A 9,697-nucleotide genomic window follows, 5' to 3' on the forward strand; every position below is an offset into this window, starting at 1 on the left:
CGATCACACTGCTGGTGGTTCCTCCGGGGCAGCCCACGGTGGACAGACACGGGCCGTTATTCCCAGCGCTCGAGACAAACAACACATTATACTTCTGTACAGCTTCTGTGATGATCTCACAGATTCTCCTGAAGAAACAGACATGGATCGCGCTCAAGTTAATAATGTCATGCTCCATCCAGCTGTTTATCATCACAAGATCAGAGCTTTCTCATCTGCTTTACTGCTGAAATAAATTTGCTTTATAATTGAAATTTCCTGGTTTATTTCTATGAAGCTGCATTGAAACAATCTGTATTGTATAAAGCGATATAGAAACACATGTGACTTGACTTTGAATGTATATTTTTTCAGCTGTCAGTTGTCATCAGAAGCGCAGTGCGAGTGCCTCACCCTGAGTTCGGCCAGTGTGTCGCCTCCCCGTAACTGTAGTTCACAAGATCACACTTATAGTTTATGACTTCAATCATCTGCAAACGAAGATCACAAATAACATCAATAAAGCAACCATGATGAAGGAGTTATTCATCAGATCAAGTGTCTGTATTGACAGGATCTTTCTACTAATTTCACTTTTCTTAATCTCAGCATGTTTGAGTCAGATGCTTATTTTTAGTAGATGTAAAAAGTTTGGTGTCGTTCATCTCACTAACTACTAAGGCTGGGCGGTATACAAACTTTATAATATATATCATTAAACTGAAATAAGGAGGACACCGAGTGCTTCTCTAAAATCAAGTTACATATTAATGAGGTTGCATGTCAATTAAGCGGCGCACAATAGATTCGAATCACATTAATTCTGCCTAAAATATTAATTTTGTTCAATCACTAGTTGCTGCAAGTTAAATTCTTCATTTAACACAAATAATTGTAGTTTTATGAGAGCAGTATTAGCAAAAGCACTATTGTAATGGAGCTTTGTAAAACTAAACATTTATCCAACTTTGAAAAAATAAAACCCATATATATATATGCATCAGGTATCACCAAAATTCACAAAAAATACTGAGATATCATTTTTGGTCAATAACATCCTGATTAACCATCACCATCACCCACTGACCACAAAGTGTGTTTGTTTATCACTTTTAAAAATAATAATAATGCATTTTGTAATAGACACCTTACAAATATTCATAAAGTACAATATAATATAAAACAAATAACCACAAAAAAAATTACAGGGTTTGATTTTCTTTTGAATCTTATGAATACCACTGTGACATTTATTATGTGATTAAAGTGTTATTATTGTAAACAAACTATTAACAATTGTTTTTGCGAACTAAAAGCAGAAATAAAATAAAAATATTACATGAAAAACTTGAATGAAAATTAGAAATGCTGGTTTGGCAACTAACTGAAATAAAATAATAAAAATCACCAAATCATAAATAAAATAAAAAAATATTTTCATTTTTATTTTAGAAATGTTTTTTAAAATGTTAACAAAAAGATAAAGTGCATAACAAAATTACTCAAACTAAAATTAAAATGAAACCTGAAATATATATATATATATATATTTTTTAACCATTATAAAAGTTCAAAGATAATTCTAAACTAGCCCTGACTGAAGAGTTTTAATGGTTCTCGATGATGTATCGAAACCTGTCAACTGGACTCATGTTATCCACAGTGATGTCATGGGGACTTACAGCTCGTATGAGGCCGGTGCCCGTCTCCATGGTGCTGAGGCGGGTGTCTCCGATCTTCACAGCCAGGATCTGAGCCCCTGGAGCGACACCATTTCGCTCCGGCTCATCAGGGAAGTGACCCGCTGCAATGCTGGCGACGTGTGTCCCATGAGCTCCTGCACACACATACTGATCAGTGTAAAGCATGTCAATGATCAATTTCTATACGTTTCATTACCCTCCTTCTCACCTCCACTGGTGACAATACACAGAGTGTTTCCCTCGTCATAGATGTTTATGGAGTAATTGAGCATCTCTGCGTATCCCAGAGTGGCATATTCCTGTCTCTCTCGATATGGGCTCAGGACAGAGCAGGACGACAGGTCTCCAGTCTCAGAAGTGTCCACCACAGCCCTGACATGTACACACGAGATTGAGGACAAGATAAATATCTTACTAATACACTGACAATGTGCTCACCCAGGCAATCTAATATATAGATGAGTTGGTAGCATTGTATCATTTACTCATCAATGTTTCCTCTGCAGTGAATGAGTGTCATCAGAATGAGAGTCCAAACAGCTGATAATAACATCATAATAATCCACATGACTCCAGTCCATCAATTAACGTCTTGTGGAGCCAAAAGCTGTGTGTTTTTGTAAAAATTGCATTCCGGGTTTACAATATACGTGCTTTGGCAGGGTTGCCTTAGTAAAATTAGCATTTTAGGGGTTAAATATCATGTTATTGGGGAGCCCCTTCAACCCGCGGACATGAAAAACAACCGCAGACTTGGCAACACTGGTTCAGGTGGAACAGTTTTTACCACACAGAGTCGTAGTCCACTGACAAGCTACACAAAAGTGCTTTCAAAATCAACAAAGAATCGCCTGCGAATTTTAAAATCGATTTTGTGTAGATTTTCAGTGAAATAAGGCTCTGTGTAGTAAATGCCAACTAGTGTTGCCAAGTCTGAGGTTGTTTTTCATGACCGGCTGTCAAAGTGACCCCAGTACCAATAACGTGATGTTTATCCCCTAAAATGCACATATTACCAGGGGAACCCTGCCAAAAACATGTATTTTTAATCGCCCGGAAAGAAACGCGATTGGACTAGTTTTGAGAAGCAATTGGGTAGGTTTTGTTTTGAAAGCTTGGCAACCCTGATCTGAACTCATGTGCTGGAGATATACTACTTATCACAGGAGGACCTTTACTGAGGAGATGTGCATGAAAATCACATTAGATTATTAGGCCTATTAGAAAGGTAATAAAAACATCAACAAAGTATTCCGTGTCATCAGAGGGTCAGTTAGAATTTGTTGAAGCATCAAAAATAAATTTTGGTCCAAAAATAACAAAAACTACGACTTTAATCAGCATTGTATTCTATTCAGGGTCTGTTGTCAATCCGCGTTCACGACTTCGCAGTGACGCTGCTGATGTAAGTCACTGCAGTAGTGATAGGAAGTTCGGTTCTTTTCCACGAACCGGTTCTTTCGGACAGTTTGATTCAATAAACCAGTTAAAAAAACCAGTATACCAGTTCTTTTGTGCTCGACGTAATGACGTCATTGATTGATTGCCCTTCATCCAAGCCTTTGGTTTACCCGCGCTCATAACATTAGCACAGAATCAGTTCAGAATCAATCACCAAACGAACCAGTTCGGTTCAGACACACTGTGTGTCAGCCTGCTTCACACTGAATCACACATGCACAGTATCATCAGCTCCTAGGTTCTCAAACCGGACGCATCCGACAGAAACAGTTCTCGGTTCAGTGTACTGGTGATCCGAAAACTGATGCAACCGGTTCTTGACTCGAGAACGAGTCAATCGTTCATTTGTTATCTGGCTCGGCTCTGTGTTTATCTTCAGTTCTCTCTTCACAGCAGTTCAGTCAGTGTACTGTTTGAGTAAATGAATTACTCCGGGATATTGGTTTATTTGAACTCAGAGGGAGTGTCAGCCACAAGTTAACAGTTAAAAAGTTAACAGCTTAAGGCGTTTGTGGATTAATGCTTATTGGAGACGCGAACCGTTTCAAACGATTCAGATCGATTTGGTGATTTGGTTCAACCGGTTCAGTAAGAAAAACAGGTTAAATCAAATGATTAGTTCACGAACCGGACACCACTACACTGAACGCACTCACAACAGACCCGGAAGAGAACACAATGATGAATAAAGCCCCTTTTTAAAAAAAAAACAGCTTAGACCTATTTGAGTAGTTTTTATCCAATTTCAAAATTGCCTTTGATTTCAAAGGTACTCGAAAAAGAATTGTGCACGCACAGCTTAATGACTTTTTCATTAGGAATAACATATACGATAGATTCCAGTCAGGTTTTAGAGTTGGTCATGGTACAGAATCGGCTCTTTTGAGGGTGTCTAATGATATCCTACGAGGTGTTGATTCTGTAAACCGTGTGTCTTGCTGTTGTTAGATCTTACAGTGGCATTTGATACAGCTGATCATAACATTCTCATTGATCATCTTAGGGATCAGGTTGGTATTCATTAGCCCTGAAATGGTTCTCTTCCTATTTGAAGGATAGGACTCTCTCAGTCAGTTTAGGGGATTATTTTTCTTCCATTGTTCCCCTTGTGTGTGGGGTTCCACAAGGCTCAATACTGGGGCCAATTTTATTTTCCCTTTATTTGCTCCCTCTAGGTTCTATTTTTGAGAAATTTGGGATTCAGTATCATCTTTATGCAGATGATTCTCAAATTTATGTACCAATGGAACATGGGCATAAAAGTGCCATTCAGTCTTTTCATGCATGTTTGGCAGAAGTTAAGTGCTGGCTTGCAAATAACTTTCTCCAATTAAATGAGGATTAAACTGAAATCATGTTATTTGGAAATAAGGGGTGTGTGGATGATGACTGCCTGGGGTTGTTTCCCTTGGAAAAACCTGTCTAGCGTGAGGAACCTTGGAGTCATTTTTGACTCTGAGCTTAAATTTGAGCAGCAAATCAATGCTGTTTTTAAGAATAGTTTCTGAAATACATTCTTACTTTAAAAGATATGGAGAAGGTTGTTCACGCCTTGGTGTCTTCACGTTTGGATTATAGTAATCTATTACTATAGTATCTGGGTGTGATTCAGGCTAAGTATCTGGGTGTGATTCAGGCTTCTCTCTCCCATTTGCAGCTCGTTCAGACATTAGCTGCCAGACTTTTAATGGGTATTAAGAAAAGAGAACACATTACTCCGGTTTTAATTCAATTACATTGGTTACCCATATGATACAGAATTCAATACAAAGCGCTGTTGTACTTACGTTGTAAGTCTCTGCATGGTCTAGCCCCTGAGTATGTTACTGATTTAATCAGCCGCTGTCAATCCAGCAGATCTCTGCGCTCAAATGATCAGTTGCTTCTTGTGGTTCCAAGAACACGTTTAAAATGTAAAGGTGATCTGGCATTTTCTGTTGCAGCTCCTAGGCTTTGGAATGACCTTTCTCTGTCTGTAGAAACTTGTCCTTTATTGGGTGTTTTTCAGAGTGCGCTTAAAACTTATTTTATTTTCTTTAGCTTTTGACAATGCTTTGTGTGTATGTCATTTGTCTGTTTTTTTGTTTTTTATGTTTCTCTTTTATACTTTCTGTACAGTACTTTGGTTCCACTTGTGGTGTTGAAAGTGCTTTATAAATAAAGTGGAGTTGAGTTAAAGTCATAATTTTTGGACCAAAATGTATTTTCTATGCTTCAACAAATTCCAACTGACCCTCTGATGTCACATGGACTACTTTGATGATGTTTTTCTTACCTTTCTGGACATGGACAGTTTACCGTACACACGCTTTCAATGGAGGGAAAGAAAGCTCTCGGACTAAATCTAAAATATCTAAAACTGTGTTCTGCAGATGAACAGAGTTCTTACTGTTTTGGAAGAACATGAGGGTGAGTGATTAATGACATCATTTTCATTTTTGGTTGAACTAAGACTTTAACCAAAAGTAAAAAAAAAAAAAAAAATACTGATTAAACGTGTTAAATGTTGTTGTTGTTTTTTTTTCAAGTTTGCAGCCTTGTGGAAGAAAAATCTCTGATATATATATTTGTTAACTCATGGGGGTTTGTCGATACATGCCTACAGACATATTTCACTGTGTAAGCACCCGCTCCACTTACACTTAACTGAAGTGGTAAAGGCAACATAATCGCAAAAGGCAATACTGGATGAATGATTATCATAGAGTGAATCTATGAGTCAAATTCTGAATGGGTTATAGCCTAGAAAGCACAAAAAGAGTCCTTTATTAGAATTATTTTATTCTGTTTATCTTGTTCTCAGAAGTGCTGTAGGTGTATTTTAATGGGCACAAGACACTCATCCATTCTATTATTTATTTAATACTAATTTAATATTCAAATCTTATAAGTTAATGTTAAAGTTATGTTCGGATAATGAGTGGCAGTTGTCAGTCGGGGAAATTAACCAAAACGAGCATCCCTACTACATATCCCCAAATCTGATGAAAATTAAACTCATCTACTTTTTAGATGGCCTGAGGGTGAGGACATTTTCAGCAATTTTTCCATTTTGGGGTGAACTATTTCTTTAAAGCTGGTGGTTTAGTAGGGAATGTTCTGACCTCCATGTGACACCGTCGTGCCAAGATATACAGTCATAAACCGGCCCTGGATCACTGTACTTCTTCTCCAGACTTCCTAACAGCTCCACGTGACACTGTAGTTCCTCCTTCTGTAGTTTCTCCATCTGACAACGCAATCACATAATTTATTTTAAGCTATATTCAACATGCAAAACAACTGGCAAGCATTATAGAAAAATACCTTATTTTCTCATGTTTTATTTGCAGCCTTTACATAACAAAAAAAAGCTACTAAGACATATTTATATAGCATATTTTCCGGACTATAAGTCGCACTTCTTTTCATAGTTTGGCTGGTCCTGCGACTTATAGTCACATGCGAATTATTTATCAAAATTAATTTGACATGAACCGAGAGAAATGAACCAAGAGAAAACATTACCGTCTACAGCCGCGAGAGGGCGCTCTATGCTGCTTATTGTTCCTTTAGCATACCCCTAATAAACAGAGCGCCCTCTTGTGGCTGTAGACAGTAATGCTTTACCAGTGCGACTTATATATGTTTTTTTCTTCATCATGACATATTTTTGGTGCGACTTATAATCAGGTGCGACTTAGTGTCCGAAAAATATGGTAAATAAAAAATGTCATCACTTATTCAAGCATGCGAATCTTTGCAGCAATCTGACCTGTGATGGGTTTGGGTGAGTCTGGTCGAACTCTTCGATCCTGCGACTGGCCTCAGCAAGAGCTGCTCTATGTGCTGGATCCCACAGCTTCTCCTTACGCTCTTTCTGAATCACCAGACATGGAATCATGTATAAACAAGCCAAAACATGCACTTGTATGAAGCATACATGTGCACAACATCAGCACAGCCAAATCATCATGCGTTACCTGTATTCTCTCTTTGAGAGCTTTAGGGAAAAAATCATAACCGTTCTTTATTCCAATGTGATACTTTCCAGATGAATTCACCCAAGCAGCAGGAATCTGAAAAGAAACAGGAAACCTTTAGTTTGTTACTGAAACGCAATAGTCTGGTTATTAAAATATTGAGGAGTGAATCATGTCGAGAACCTGTCTGACTATCATTTTACCCCAGCACACAATTTTTTTTTTTTATCAAGTTATTATTTAAAAAATATTTATATATATTTTTTAAACTATATTTTGAGGTGGGAAGATAATTATATTGTTCCGTTGGATTCTTTGACACTTCAATAAATACATAAATATTGCATGAGGGAATAAATGCTACATTTGATATTTTCATGACATGCACTCAAATGGCAAAAATGGCAAACTACATGATTTTGCACATGATTTGTATACTATAGTAATATTTGTTGTAATACTGAAATAAAATAATTTGTTTGACAACTCCACAGTAAAAATATCGTACTAAGAAATTAGAAATACCACTTAGTAAAACATGAATATCTTAAAAAGTTAAACAATGCCTAACACACAGTAATGAGAGATTTATATGTTTTGCAATTGTTGGTGTTTTAATGCCATGCCAGCTTCCTTGGCTATTTTCGTGAAAAATAAGTTAGAATACTATAAAAGATCAATTTAAAATCCTAAATAAGTTTGCTTTGAATGAAAACTCAAAAATGGATGTAGGGTTGACTGTTAAAACATTTTTGAAAGTGTTTGCGGAGTACTTTTGCATTAAGGATTAAAATTAAAATGTCACAATGTAGAAAATCCTAATGGTTCTGTAGCAGTTTGCATTTTCTAAATCCAAAATATAATCTCTTATTTTCTTTCCTTTGATTTTATGGTGAAATATGAGATGGAAATGTGTTGTGATAGTCACACAGATATAGTTTTAGTAACCTGAGCATCTGAAAGCTTGTGTAAACTGTAATGAATGACAGCGGCTCCTAATATAAAGGTGCAGAATACGAGCGCTCTTACTTTGAGTGTGCGTCCCGTCAGTCCGGTCACGACCTCGTCCTTCACCTCCACCACAGTGCACATGTTCACATCACCGCTCCCCGTCGTGTCGATGATGTCCACAATCTTGGGTTTCCCATCTGTTGTGGTCTACATGAAAGAGGATGACATATTTCAGCATCAGTCTGGAGTCAGACAAATCGTATCAGATTCACAGCGGGTTGCATTTGAAAACTTAGATGTTAAAACGAGACGCACGCATGACTGTATATTTATGATAAATAATCTGTGTTTGAGTATAATTTGCACAGATCAGCTCACATGTTACCATTTGAGTGTTATAGGATCATTCTTCTTTCAAAAATGATGATGGACAGACAGAAATGAGACAATCCCTCAGCAGTGTGGAAAAACTGCTGACAGTTGAGTGAAAGCTCAAAACAGCTGCAGCTTACAGCTCAAGTTAAACACAACAACACAAAAACAAATCATGCATTTTTGTGAACACTAATTAGAACACACAAAACAGCACTAACTAGTTGTGCCTTAAAATCAATAACATGTTATCAAATGAGATAGAGCTGTCTATGTAGGCAAACTCACTAGTTTTTGAAACACATCCTTTGTCATATATAAAGGTTCTTTGATATCTAACAGTATAAATTACTAACATATTAATTTATCATGGAATATATAATATAATATTTTCCTTAAAATACCATGGTAGCTCAAATAAAGGATTATATTGATATGGTAACGTTAGTCCTTTGTAAATAGCCATTGAAGTAAATAGCCATTCATGAGGATGACACAGCTTGTCTTTTCAAATATGTCGTTAGTGTATTTTACAGCTTTATTCACCTTTATTTACTTCGTATATGTTAGAGCTTCGTTGTTTAAATATGAAACCCTAGTTCTGGTAATGTCCGGTATGTGTGGTCCCCTAAACTGGAGAAAAAACCCACTGCGGCCTAGTGATGAACCGCAGCCGCGGGCTCAATTTACCTGCATGCCCGGGGCCCCTGGGTCCACCCCGGTGTCGAGAATCGCGATAAGCACCCCTCGGCCATCGTACTCAGGGAATTTAGTGAGGAACGAGGCAGCGCCAGTCTCTTTTTTCGGAAGCAGCCCGTGAAAAGGGAACGGATCTTCAGCGGAATGAGCAGACATGACGGTACAGATTGAGACAGAAAACAACACGACAGCGTCGAACCGGTAAAGACACAATGTGCGAGAGAGCCGAGCGACTCTCTTAAAGGTGCAGTAACACTATCACACACAGTCACCGGTAACACACCACAGTCTGTGTAAAACACACAGCTCCATCTCACATTTCATTTGGTTTAGTTAATAGTTCGTGCACACATAATATTCATATCCTTAATAACTTATTTAATAACGTTTAACCTTACATAATAATAACGGTACATATATTCTGCTCCTATTACTGGAATTATTTAAATGTTCCCCAATCCCCACTTATGCTTATGCAGTAAAAATTTGCAATATCCTTATATTTATTTTTTACCCCTCAATCCTAGTACATCTCTGCATCTTAATCAATCTTATTCCATTATCATTTAA

General features: G+C 37.3%; 1 protein-coding gene across 3 annotated transcripts in view; it reads right to left on the reverse strand.

The window, feature by feature from the left end:
- Positions 1-9,373, reverse strand: part of tpp2 (tripeptidyl peptidase 2) — a 31,501-nt gene extending 22,128 nt beyond the window's left edge. For all 3 annotated transcript variants that reach the window (XM_026254674.1, XM_026254634.1, XM_026254568.1), the window contains exons 1-9: positions 9,119-9,373; positions 8,135-8,263; positions 7,106-7,201; positions 6,898-7,002; positions 6,248-6,372; positions 1,891-2,054; positions 1,662-1,816; positions 394-470; positions 1-128 (exon numbers count right to left, since the gene is read on the reverse strand). In XM_026254674.1, coding sequence (XP_026110459.1) covers positions 1-128; positions 394-470; positions 1,662-1,816; positions 1,891-2,054; positions 6,248-6,372; positions 6,898-7,002; positions 7,106-7,201; positions 8,135-8,263; positions 9,119-9,283 — 1,144 coding nt within the window. In that variant the 5' untranslated portion in view covers positions 9,284-9,373. The remainder of the gene's footprint in view (positions 129-393; positions 471-1,661; positions 1,817-1,890; positions 2,055-6,247; positions 6,373-6,897; positions 7,003-7,105; positions 7,202-8,134; positions 8,264-9,118) is intronic.
- Positions 9,374-9,697: the final 324 nt, after the last annotated feature.

The sequence above is a fragment of the Carassius auratus genome, chromosome 1 (genome assembly GCF_003368295.1).
Source record: "Carassius auratus strain Wakin chromosome 1, ASM336829v1, whole genome shotgun sequence".
Classification (NCBI taxonomy): Eukaryota; Metazoa; Chordata; class Actinopteri; order Cypriniformes; family Cyprinidae; genus Carassius; species Carassius auratus.